Source organism: Trachymyrmex cornetzi, unplaced genomic scaffold (genome assembly GCF_001594075.2).
Source record: "Trachymyrmex cornetzi isolate Tcor2-1 unplaced genomic scaffold, Tcor1.1 scaffold1061, whole genome shotgun sequence".
Taxonomy (NCBI): domain Eukaryota; kingdom Metazoa; phylum Arthropoda; class Insecta; order Hymenoptera; family Formicidae; genus Trachymyrmex; species Trachymyrmex cornetzi.
In genome coordinates, this window is record NW_017295611.1 from 34,545 (window position 1) to 48,471 (window position 13,927).

A 13,927-nucleotide genomic window follows, 5' to 3' on the forward strand; every position below is an offset into this window, starting at 1 on the left:
CCCTCAGGGTTCTCTCTGACTAGACTCACTAGACTCTCATTATAGGGACTCTAATCGGAAGTGACAGATCACGTCATCTGGTCGAACTTGCCACAAACCGCAAGCAATTCGACTATTTTGGACGGTCGACTTCCGCCGTGGCCGGTTTACGCAACAGACGGATAATCAGTCTGCTCATATAAGCATTTTTCGTGCAAGATTTTCAGTGAGAAGAAATGTTGCGCGTTGTAGTGACACGCGTGGCCTCAACAGCGCGCACCGCGATTATGCCGCAGATCTTCGTCGTTGGCACGCAGTGCACCAGAGCTGCCCATGGTGGTCCCAAGGAGACCGACGAGGAATTCGATCAACGATACGTGAATTTTTTCAACCGCAATGATATCGATCACTGGGAGATCCGAAAAGCCATGAACGATCTAGCCGGTAAGTTCGCGTTAATTGTCTCTGTTGACAAATGATCTAAATCTTGGACTGTTAAAATACCTCATACTGATGGTGGTTCTCTTATTGTCGTGGATACAAGAAATAGCGATGTGTGTGTAATACGCGGCTGCTCTTTTCAGTTGCACTTTATTGTGTTTGCCTAAACATAAGGCCTGTTCTTTTTGACTGAGCTTTTGCACCAGTTCATCTTTCTTCCTTTTTTCTCCAGGAGGAAAGAAGAGGAAGAAAGATGAACTGGTGCAAAAGTTCAGCCAAAAAGAACAGTCCTATAGTGTTCTGGTACATACCACCGAATGTCTCTTTAGTTATAAGGCCTGTTTTTTTTGGCTGAACTTTTGCACCAGTTCATCTTTCTTCCTCTCCTTTCCTTCCGAATAGAAAAGGAAGAAAGATGAACTGGTGCAAAAGTTCAGCCAAAAAGAACAGGCCTATAGCTTCTATTAAAAGTCTTATTAAAAACTTCTATTATAAAACTTGTATTAAAATGTAAGTAGGAAGATATCTTGTTCGGTCTGAGCTAGAGCTTACTTAATAATATTTTAGTATTTAGTGAATTTATATACAGAATTGAATGTGTATAATAAATTCATACTGAAATATTAAGTATTAAGGTCTAGCTCCAGATCAAATAAGGCATTTTCCTACTTATTGTTAGTTGTATCATTTACATATCAGTCGTTATGTCATTGATTATTGCTTATATTCAAGTCCTTTAAACTTTTATTAAAATTTATTTGAATTTGAAAGTTATACTTAAAGAATAACTTTTCCATGCATGTACTTGCCTTTCATATTGCTATGAGTGTTTTATTTTTAATCGTTAATTCAAAAAGAAAATTGATTTTCTCTTGAATTATCATTTAAACAATTTACATTGAAAAATTGGACACTGATGATACTCTATTATAAAACAGAAAGAAGTTATTTATTTTTATCATGCAAGCATTTTTTAAATCAGGTAGTCACAGACTATCTTTATTTTATATTGACTTATTATAAATGCATATCCATATGTCAATTGTAAAATAACAATTTATTTTGTTTTGTTTAGGTATGGATCTTGTGCCAGAACCAAAGATCATATGCGCAGCATTGAGAGCTTGCAGAAGATTAAATGACTTTGCCCTTGCCGTAAGGTTCATAGAGTGTATAAAAGATAAAGGTGGCCCACATGCCGCTCAAATCTATCCTTACATTCTTCAAGAAATCAGACCCACCTTGGATGAGCTAGGTATCAATACGCCCGAGGAGTTAGGATATGATAAGCCAGAATTAGCTTATCAATCAGTGTATGAAATGTAATAGACTAAAAATATACTGTATAAATCCTAGTATTTATATATTCATAACTGCTGCCTCAGATGCAAACATTGAGAATAATTTGTCAGTTAAATTGAATTAGATATGTATTTGCATTGCTAGCAGCATGTTGAATAAACAACCACAATTGTAATTAATATCTGTTAATAAAAAATCAAAGCTTAATATTCTATATAAGATATGCCAGAATTTTGAGATTTAATTTTAAAAATGTATAAAGACTGTCGAATTAATCTTTTTTTTTTCTTTTGTGTTTCATCAAATGTGAACAATTGAAATATATATATATAGTAATAAAAAGATACATACATATATATATATATATATATTTATAGAGGTAAAATTAAAAACTACACATGACAACTTATTTACACATATGATGGAGAGATTGGGAGATATACATCAGCAGTCATATACACATATGTCTATAATTATCTAAAGTCGTAATACATATTTTTTTCTTGCTTTTCAAATGACATCCAACTTAATTTATGCTCGGTATGTGCTTTGTTACAAACAACGCGGAGGGAGAAAATATAGTATGTTTATCTTACATGTGAGTACTGATATATTACATCATTAATGCAGTTTTGCCCTGATATTTAAAAAAAAAACGCAACAATTATTACCTAGTCATTATGATACGTTTTTAATAGTATTTACTACTAATTTCAACTACTTTTCCCTATAATGTTATAAAAATCTCTTTAGTATTATTACACATGATTTCAAGGGCAATTTGTTGTTTCAATATTACGATCTTTGGAGTTAAGTATTGCTTTGCAATACGTGTAACATGCTATGCATTATCCAATTTACAATTGAATAACAACTACAACTGAATGGTATCATTATTTTAATCATTCTACATGTAACGTAGATATATAATTTGTAATGTAGATTACGTACAAAAAAAGGTGAAAGAATAGAAGTGCACAATTACAAAACTAGTCAATTCAGATAAAAATAATCCTACAATTTGTCACCGCAACATTGAAACAAGATTGCACGCAAAAAATACACTTTTCGTCACTTTAAATATATTATATAAAAATGAGAGCGATGATTTTAAATACCATGACACAGTTCAATTATTTAGTGTAAAATAGAATCGATTATTTTTGATTACCTTCAAGTAGAATGAAGGACAGTATATATGTGTGTGTTGTGAATCCTGGTTTTTACAATCGCATATCCTCCTCTTTCGAAAATCAATTTACATACATTGTAATTTTCGAAATCAAGAACACATAAAAGTAATCTTTTATACAAATATAATTAAATTTTTTCCTCGTTGGTGAAAATCAAATAACGGCTCGTTATGCTAATCGAAGCAAATATATAGTGCAATATAATTCTCGTAAAATAAGATTATGGACACACGCCTTTCGTTGGTGCGTATTAAATTGCAAACTGTATAGTCTGTATATTATTATGCTTTCTTAGTTATGAAAAAACATACATCTTACATTCTATTTGTACCCGTCAGAAATGCTTAACTCTTTTTTTTTCATTATTTCTACTATCGCGATCCTTTATGTATTTTATATATATAATAGCCTGTTTTTGGCATATCTTGACTATTTAGAAGAAATTCCAAGTGGTCAAGAAACGCTCATGAGAAACGCCCATGTCTGTATTATTATATATATTGTTACACAGTGATAAGAAAGTCATCTTGATAATTTCTTTACCATTCGATCAGACTGAACTTCGAGCTCAAATGTTTGACCATGCAATTTATTTGACTCTATGTATAAGCCTTGTTTATTAATTATTTAGTATAAGGGACTACCCTTCAATGATCTTGACCTTGATATATGTTGTCAAGGTCATGACTCCAAATTACCTTGGACAAATTTTAGCCATTGCTCATTGTTCCTAAAAAAGTTATTAAGAAAAAAAGTTCATCAATAAAACCTAACATTAGTTATGCAGTATAGGGGACTACCTTCCAATGATGACATGTTGTCAAGATCATAACCCCGAGTGACCTTGGACAAATTTTAGCCGTCGCTCGTTGTTCCTTAAAAAGTTAACAAAAAAAATGTTCATCAATAAAATCTAACTTTTGGACGCGACTGCGCTCCGATGAAACAAATTCCCTGCTTTAACAGCGCAAAATATTTTCTTATATAATTTTTCTTCTATGATTTTGTCTCATCAATTTCAACAATAATTCCTTAAAAGTCTCGCAAGACCACTCGAGCAGGACGGACGTGCATCTGGCCTGCTTCGGGTATTGAATCATCTCATTATTTTTTGAAAAGCGTTTCCGGCTTCGACTGTGCTTTGCATTACATTATTATTTTGACAAGACTGGCCAAGCTCACCTCGTTGGCGAAGGCCCGGGCCAATTATATATAGAAGAAAAACAATAATTCCTTCTCCGCCAATTTAATTTTAGTTGTTTATTAACCATTGATTCATCAGCCGAGAAGTCAGATTGTCGTAATTAAACATTTATTAAAGTAGAGAATGTTTAAATAAGTATACAAGTTTTTTGTTTCAAAAATACAAACATTTCACTTTAAAAACACAAATTTTCTGCTTTACCAACAATTGACACTGTTCTCCATTTATGTAGTTTTATCAAGTTATTAAATTACATGAATTACCTCTCTGCAAAAGTTAGTTCAGTCAATTGTGTGTGATGATATATTTAGTTCTTTTTCTAGGAATGTCTGCTTTAGAAACTAATTTTTTACGTTAAAACCACATTTTTTTAATAAACTGTTTTTGTTAACGACTTTTTAACGAACAATGAGCGACGGCTAAAATTTGTTCAAGATCACTCGGAGGCATGACCATGACAATATATGTCAAGGTCAAGGTCATTAGAGGGTAGTCCCTTATACTAAATAATTACTCCTTGTATTTGTCCATAAAAATAAATTTCTTTATAGAAGATTAATTAGGAATATAACAAAAAAAATTGTAGTTTTTCTTGTTTTTACTTTTAGGTATCTGTAGGGAAGCTTTGTGTGCCTTCATTAAATTTAAAAAAAGATCATTCTGTGTCGTTTACAAAACTGAATGAATTATTTCTACTGTCATTGTGGAAGTAATCGAGCTTCCTGATAGATTAATTTATGAAATTAAGTATAAACATTTTCATATAAATTGTTTCTGTAGAAAATATTAACAAATTAATAAAAGAATAAGTCTTTGGTGTGTATTCCCATGTATCAACCTGGCTATAAGACTAGAAAATATGTGCTTAACTCACGCAGTACTGGAAAATACACACAAGTATCGGTGATTTACGATTTTCCAGTAAACAGTGCGATAGATAATTATCTTCGAAAACAGACGCATTCACCTGATACGACAATAGACCTCTTTGAAAATTAATACTACATCCGAAAAATTGGATTGCAAGTGAATACTCTCAAGCGTCTATGATGTATCTCGAGTACAAATATGACTAATCTTAATTCAATCACCTTCACACTCATTCATTCTTATTTTCAAATATAACTGCTGTTCAATGGCGCAATCAGCAAGATACGTTACACAGAACAGTGACTCAAAGAGAAAAAGAAAACACAACACCAATCGTTACTAATTTCTTTCATACATTTATCCCTTCCGTATATCACCGTGATACACTGATAGCATGTACAGATAGTACGGAGCAATTCTTTTAGATTAACTAGATTACACTTAACGTGTTTATTCTGGGCTAGACACAGTTTGTTGTTGTTGACTGTCCTCGTCTTTAACTTCGGCCTGCATGGTCTTTGTCAGAACATTGGCGTCCTTTAACGATATTACTTGAAGAACCTGATGTTCTCCGGCTGCATTTATCATCGTCATGGGGTGACCTTGTATAGTAACAGCCTCGATGGTGGTATCTCCATTTCCTGATTCGACCTTGGGTACTTGAACCATCGGCGTTACCACCTGCATCGTACCATCGCTCTGTATATTAGCCACCATAGTTTGATACATACTGGCAGACACTGGCACTGTGATCACTCCTGAGACTGATACAGGATATCCTGAAACAAACGTATAATAAGCGTTCCATGATCGATCCACAACGAGCCAATTGCGTCTGTATTGCAAACTAGAAAATGATAAAAGAAAATGGTAAACAAATATCTCAGATAAATTATACTCACAATGCGACAACGTCAAGAAGCTGTTTGCAAAGCGCTAAAACCGAACCAATACAGTCTGTGCACGATAAAAAGTGGTGTTGTTCTCACTATGCATTCTTCATTCGACAATTTTAATTTCTATCATAACAATCAATAACTACTAGTTTACGATACAAAAGAACATCCATTGGATTACTAATCCTTAATTTAACGCGTCTTTTATTTTTTCATAACTGGTATGACAAGGTCTGTCAGATCACTGTAATTATTCACAAACGAAAAAAACATCAAAACAAAATTACTCATATGTTATAGAGTGCAAGGTAAATAAAGGATATTGGTTTCTGAAGAATAAGGAAAACAAAAGGAATGAAACAGAGATCTGCGAGACCGCTATGTGCCAGTTGAAATCTGATAAAAGCAAAATCGCATATTGCATAAATATTGAACAATTTAAAGACGCAGAAATAGTACCATTTAATTAGTTAAAGGATGCGCTCAGAAAGAACAGATATACTTGTTATGACCCAATAATTCTTTGGTACGCCTCTTTAACTTAACATAAAATCGAAATACAGTCTATCTAAGAAAATTAAGACGTTTATGAGGGATAGCGAGTGTTTAAGCCGTTTGCAGAAATAAAAACTTCAGATTACACAATTCACATGACGTTTTCGAAAAGCATATAAATGTTAGCACTAATATGTTACTTATTTCAAGCAGCTTAAACACAGGCTGCTAGCACATAATGTATAAAAAATAATGGTACGTCAACAAAAAATACTCTATGTACAGCAAGTTTATTTCTCTTCGTTTAATTAAAGTCAGTAAACCAATCTTCAATAGAGTAAATATAATCGTTACAACAGTTTCTTCCGTCATCGTAATTGCGATAGCGGATTGCTTTAGCAATTGTTGAGTTAAAAATTTTAAGAATCCAATGGCAATATATCCCCTTTGCAGTCACTTGTACGTACATTTATCATTTGTTGTAAAAGTTTCTAGAAGTACTGCAATAATTCTTACATACAAATATTATAATAATAGAATAATATTTTGTACACAAATATTTGTCACGTCCATGTAATCGCTGAACAGTAGTATCTACATGCATATTATATTATAAATAAATGCTGTTATTATCTTACTTAAAATTTTTCAAACTCAAAGTAAAATAACAAATAGTAATGTATGAACATATATAAGCACGTACTTTATATAATTTATACACATTTCGAAATGCAAATATTTGTAATTAATACTTTTACACGATTCTCCGTGTTATACGTTACATATAAGCGCACCATGGATTCTCAAAGAACAAAGTTTCAAATTAAGCTGTGCATAGCTCCATTTATATAAAATTACTCTAGATCTCTATATATACAATACGAGGCAAATACATTAACTAGTCCAGATCCTACTTTGTAATACAAAGTAGCATAAACACATAGAGACATGATTCTTGATTGGAGCATAGCAGACAGCATGCAAAAAAAGATCCGGGACCAATAAAAACGAGTCACTGTTCAAGTAGTTCCTGGCCGGCGACAGTGCAGAGCCTATAAAAAACTGTTTTACCGTGTCCGTCTTCCCCAGTAAGGATGATCTGGCCGTCTTGACCTAACGTCGCTTCTGTGACAGTGTTCAAATCGACGGCCACACTAGCACCTTCTGTGCTACCGGCTACTTCCGCTAGTGCCTGAACATCTCCTTGACTCGTATGGATCTGAATACAATCGAAAATGATGTTATTGTACATGACTTGTATTATACAATATAATATTGGATAAATTTAACAATTTTCCTTTATTTTTTTTTCAAAAATATCAAGACTATTATCACGTTTAGTATTATCTGTAGTATAGGTTCGACGATTTATTATTATTATAATCTGATATTTTATTAATATCTATTGCATTAATTTCTATTTATTATATATTCTTTAAACTGAAAATGATCTAAAAGTATAAAAGCCGTAACATTTCTATTATAAACATTAATCTTTACATGATATTTATAACTCTTTGTTCATACATATACTTCTATCTTGTATTGATTTTACATCTACACATATATTGACCTTTAGTATTTCTGTATGTATTATTTTTGTATGCATATGCATAGAATGATCAAATTCATGTGTCACTGTACATCGATTTAATTGTATTAATACACAGTATATTTAATATATATTTTATATGTATATGTATATTGTAAAATAAATATTGTATTATATCGGATATCACATCGATTTCATTACGTGCCATTTTATAAAAAACGTTTACATTTTCAAAAAGTTTTTAAAAAAAGATCTGTAAAGATTTTTATTTTATTAAATATTTGTATTTTTTAAGAAAACTTACAGTAGCAACTCCTTGAACTTGAGCTGTTGTACCATCCGGTAATGTAATAATCGGTGTGCTAGGATCCACCTGTATGATAGAAACTGTTCCATCTGGATTGGTTATTGTCTGCAATACAGTTGTTGGATATTGGGCTGTCATCTGTTAAACAATTGTAAGTCAGAGGTAAGTGAACTATGTACACATGACATCATGGCTGCATCTCAAAACTCCATGGACTGTCATTTTATGAAAATCTTAGGAAAATTAAAACAATAAAAAGAACAAAATATACCAAAAGAAAAGATAATCATAAAAAAATAATTATGATTTTTCAATTCCAAATTTTCGAACATTGTCTCAAATTCTTGATAAAGTAATTATAACTGTATAGCATGTTAATTTGTACTTAAAAATGACAGTGAATAATGCTCTTGAATGCAGCTCTAAATCGAGGAACATTGTAATAATAATTATAATATGAATTCTCTAACTAGAATTTTAATTTTTTAATGTAAATGACTTCGATTTATAAATGTTTCATTACTAAATACAGATTATACAAATATTAATACATTTTAATATATTTTAATATATATCCAATTCTAAAATCTAATATATGGTATAATGAAAAAAAAAATTTAACTCAAATAAGGGAAACCAAACACATCAGTAGAAACGACTTTGTAAAGAATATTTTAGATTAAAATTTTAGATTCTTTTTTTTATATAATGCGAACTGTAGGAATAAATGAAAATCGGGCTTTTGCATATTGGAAAGTTTGAAACAAGAAAGAAAAATTGTTAATATTTTTCTAAATATTAAAATAAAAAAAAATTATTTAGTAAATAGGGATCCAAAATTTATATTGTTTCATCCTAGATCTGTTTAAAAAATTCCATTTTTTTTTAATATAAACTCCATCCACTCCCACCTGAGTGGCAGTGGCAAGAGCTGTGGGAGACGCGGCAATGATTTGAGCTGGCGAAGAGTTTCCCTTAGATGAATCCGCGCTGTTGAGACGAACAACTCCCACCGTCTGTTGCTGTTGCGACTGTCCTCCATTTTGTGTTTGGCTCGATGATGGATGCGACGAGGAATGAGGCGTCGCTTGTTGTATTAAAGTATTAGATTTTTCGTCATCTTCGCTAAACGCCGGTAGAAGATCTTCTCTTCCGTGATATTTGTAACAATTTATTACGATTTGCCGTAACGCATGAGTCCAGGAGATCTGTAATGGATTGCACTGTCCCAATTCATACGTTTAACATCCAATTAATAAATTCTTGGAATAGATTATTCGATCAAGTATTTTATATTCATTATATCTTTTATCAAATACACAGAACAGTAAAAGATGATTTATTTTTTGTACATACATATATTTCCAAAAATTTAATTTTTTTTCTCGGTAGTTTATATTTTTAATATTTTAAAATAATGATGTTGTATAATAATGAAACAAATGTACAACTATTTAAAGATATTTTGGTATTGGAACACAATAATACAACAAAGAAAAAATTAAAAATTAAAAATATTCTTATCGAATTTACGTACTTTTTGTTTTTCGTCTTCCGTTCGTGCATCCATTCGGACATTAGCCCAAGGCAATTCCTTGGGCCACCAAGGAGGTCGCGTACTATCTCTTCCCCAGCCAGGTTTACCTCTGCCTGTAGAATACTTTAACATTAACGGGATGAACGCTCTAAGTTGCGCCTGTGTCATCTTCTCGACCGGAGTTGGTATACCGTCGATTATAAGCGGTGGTAATTCGAATAATGATGGATCATCCTGCACGGGCGGCGGCGCTTGTTGCGCAAGTGCGTTCTCTAGTTCCTCCATGATAACGGTCCTTAGATTTTTAACTACATCCTCTAAGGGCTTTGCTCCAAAGACTTTGTAACTACTATTTGGTTTACCTGGTGTAGCCACTAATACTACTGCTTGTTGTCCAACTCGGGTAGCAAATTCGTCAATAGTTTGCTGCAAATAGTCCGATATTGTAAAATTCTAAAATATACTACCTAACGTACTGAAATAAATATATACGCGAAAATACAAGAATGCAAGTAATAATAAAAATACGATATTAATAAATTATAAGAAAATTTAAATCAAAAGAATATAAAAAATACTTGTAAGAGCCAATATTACAATACCATGGATATACACATGTCAGTCATACATATCAGTATGTGTATATCATGTCTATATACATGTATATTTACATAACAAGTCAAAGTGTAACTCAGTAAATATATACACTTAGGGCCGATTGTTCTACCTTTTGGTAAATTTTACCTGTTGGGTAAGTAGCAAGATTATTTAATCACGTGCGCGGATTACTAGATTTTCTCACAGGTAAAATTTACCAAAAGGTGGAACAAACGGTCCTTACTATAGCCTGTTGTAGTCAATGTATACATTTACCAAAGTTAGCACTCTGACTGTGACATACCTATATATAAATTTGTTCTCGTATGACAATATAAACGTGTTTTGATCTTCAATTTGGCTTATTCTTATAATATAATTCTAAAAACTGCATAAAATATGAAGCATAATAATCAAATTTGATAAGAACTGTCATACAGAATTGAGTACCAAAAAACAAACATAAGACACAGATAGTTTGCACAGTTCTTACTAAATTTGATTACTGCATTTCATTCATATTTTATGTCACTTTTACTATATTATTTTTATTTTTATTATGTATATTTGAATTTTATATACTGAGGAACCAAATTGTGGGTCGAAATGTTTCTGTAATTGTAATATGAGAATAAGTTTATACACACACATGTCCTTCCAGTGTTGGCTTCATAGATATTTTTAATATTCTTTTGATTTATATTCTCAGAGCCTAAATTATTCACGTAGGAGAGTTTCACTTACTCTAAGCTTTCTTAAAAGCCTGTTTTGTTGTCTCTTTCTGATACTGGGATTAGTTTCAAAACTGTGAGGTCGTTTTCGCTTCTTGGCTGACACAATGGCAGCTGCAGCAGCGACGCCTACAGGACCTAAAGATTTTTTAATGCAAAAGAAATATTTCAATTGTTTCATAATATTTCTTGATATGCCAATATAAAGAATCAAAATAAAAAAAGTTTTATAAATATTTTCAAATTCTCATTAACATAAACATTTATTTACAAAAAAAGAAAAAAGTGAAAAAACTTTCGATACTGAAATAAAAATTAAAAACAAAATAAGCTGATGAGAATGCAGCGCAACATTTAATGCGCTAATTGATAATATAACGCGTCCTATATTTATTGTTATTCTTATATTTATTTCGTTTATTTATTATCTTCACGTTTTGCATTACTGTGTGAATAATTTTTATACAAATTAAACAAAGTCATGACTTATTTCGAGTTTATAATTAGACTGACTTTAAATTAATACAATTAACATAAGAATGTAAATACTATATAATAATCTAAATACAATTAATAAAATAATATAAAATTACAAACGTTTCGACTTACAAAGCCTTCTTCAGAGTATATATATATATATATATATATATAAAGCAAAAATACATTATTAAATTAACAAACCAATTAGATGGCGCATATAATAAAATATATATATAAAAAAACCATCATTGGTAATGTGTCAATTCATATAAAATTCGAATGTTAAAATATGTTAAGACAGTTACATAAAATAAGAAGAATAAAATACTTCGATCAAAGGTAGATGTTAACATGATGTCCTCCGATAAAAATAATTTTGCCAAATTCCTCGGTTGAAAACAAGAATCCAGTTTATCGCAAACTTGAATCAATCAATTTGAGAATTCAATTGTTACGAATATTTTATGATATTCTGTAGAACGGGAAAAAATATTAAAATAATATAATTAGTGTAAATGAAAAATACAGAATCAAATCATAATTGGAGATCTGGTCCGAATATATTAAAATTAGAAGTTGTCTGTTACTCGTTCGAAAATTGACTGATGTGATACACAGGTAAAAAGTAAGATAATAAAATCAAATGTAAAAACAAGTCTGTTCAAAACTGTGACAACTTATGTTTACGTATGTGTCGTATATCGTCCAATATGTTAAAACAAGAGGTGTCCAATAACTCAGTATCTTTCATTAAATTTAAACCGTTTTTTTTTGTTCTTTAATACAAATTATTTCAGAAATATTTCTTTTGCGATAATTCTTTTCAAAATCAAGTATACTAACTTTTTCCCAATTAAAATTATGATTAAAATTCTTAATTACAGTATTTTATATAAATTAACGTGAGTTATATAAATTAACGTAGAATATCATAAAATATTCGTAACAATTGAACTCTCAAATCGATTGATTCAAGTCTGCGATAAACTGGATTCCTGTTTTCAACCGAGGAATTTGGCAAAATTATTTTTATCGGAGAACATGTTAATCTACTTTTGACTTAAGTATTTCATTCTTCTTATTTTATGTAACCGTCTTAACACATTTTGACATTCAAATTTTGTATGAATTGACGCATTATCACTGATAGTTTTTTTTTTATTATTTCATTATATGCGCTATCTAATTGATTCGTTAATTTAATAATGTATTTTTGCTTTATACACTGAAGAAGGCTTTGTAAGTCGAAACGTTTGTAATTTTATATTATTTTATTAATTGTATTTAGATTATTATATAGTATTTACATTCTTATGTTAATTGTATTAATTTAAAGTCAGTCTAATTATAAGCTCGAAATAAGCCACGACTTTGTTTAATTTGTTTTGAAAATATACGAACATTTTTTCTCTCTAATTTTTATACGATTCGAACGACCACTTTTCAGCATATGCCTCGTTTTCGACACGTTATTCGACATTACCATTTTATCTCTGATACTCGATTAACACCCATTTCTATCAATGTAGTTTAATTTTAATCTCAGTAAAATTAGAAAAAGATAAAGAATTGAATCAAGATTAAAGTTATTCTACATTGGTAGAATCGGGCATAAGTCAGTTATAATTTTATTATTTGACACTTATTCTGACTATATTACTGTAGACTTTTACATTTATATCGAAGTTTTCTTTGTTCACGCTCTTGAACTCTTCAGATAAATTGTGTTTTGTTGGTCATCAGTTCAATTCGATTTATAATAATAAATTTGTGTTGCAAATTTAAATAAATCACAGGCTATATATTTGCCTCGTCTTTAGTTTGCTTTATATTACTTTCTAACCGCAGTGAAGAATTCTACCTTTGGAATTGGTAATTGATTAATGATCCATCTTCTATTCGAAAGTGAAATTAAATAGTATTAATTTTTATTTTCGATGACAATGATTTCAGGCGTACTGAAACATCCAACGAATTTAATTATGTTAACTAAAATGTGTTATGCACATTACCAATTTGCGCACAATAGAAAACTAATAATAAGTACCGCGTCGCATTCTCATTATCCCATTTTGCTTTTCATTTTTCTTTATTTATATTTGATTTATTTATACAGCAAAAAATTTTATGACATTGGCATACCAAAAATGTAATTGTATTTCCAATACAAACAAAACAAAGATGCGTAAGCAACAATGAAAAATGAAATATGATTAAAATCAAAATTTATTCAAGAAATATAAACATAAATGATTGAATAATTATGATATTTATTGTGATATTACATTGACCTCCAAATAACCACATTAAACAAAAAAAACTTCTATATATATATATATATAT

General features: G+C 30.5%; 2 protein-coding genes across 9 annotated transcripts in view; one reads left to right on the plus strand and one right to left on the minus strand.

Moving 5' to 3' along the window:
• Positions 1-109: 109 nt before the first annotated feature.
• Positions 110-1,922, plus strand: COX5A (Cytochrome c oxidase subunit 5A). Its single transcript, XM_018505757.1, has 2 exons — positions 110-423; positions 1,496-1,922. Exons 1-2 carry the CDS (start codon positions 216-218, stop codon positions 1,744-1,746), a joined length of 459 nt encoding a protein of 152 aa, XP_018361259.1. The 5' UTR covers positions 110-215; the 3' UTR covers positions 1,747-1,922.
• Positions 1,923-4,730: 2,808 nt separating this feature from the next.
• ewg (DNA-binding protein Ewg) overlaps positions 4,731-13,927 on the minus strand; it is a 12,768-nt gene continuing 3,571 nt past the window's right edge. For 5 of the 8 annotated variants that reach the window (XM_018505794.1, XM_018505802.1, XM_018505824.1 and 2 more), the window contains exons 3-8: positions 11,118-11,242; positions 9,777-10,202; positions 9,151-9,462; positions 8,237-8,377; positions 7,452-7,599; positions 4,731-5,768 (exon numbers count right to left, since the gene is read on the minus strand). In XM_018505794.1, coding sequence (XP_018361296.1) covers positions 5,440-5,768; positions 7,452-7,599; positions 8,237-8,377; positions 9,151-9,462; positions 9,777-10,202; positions 11,118-11,242 — 1,481 coding nt within the window. In that variant the 3' untranslated portion in view covers positions 4,731-5,439. The remainder of the gene's footprint in view (positions 5,769-7,451; positions 7,600-8,236; positions 8,378-9,150; positions 9,463-9,776; positions 10,203-11,117; positions 11,243-13,927) is intronic. The other 3 variants (XM_018505830.1, XM_018505818.1, XM_018505838.1) reach the window with 2 other exon arrangements.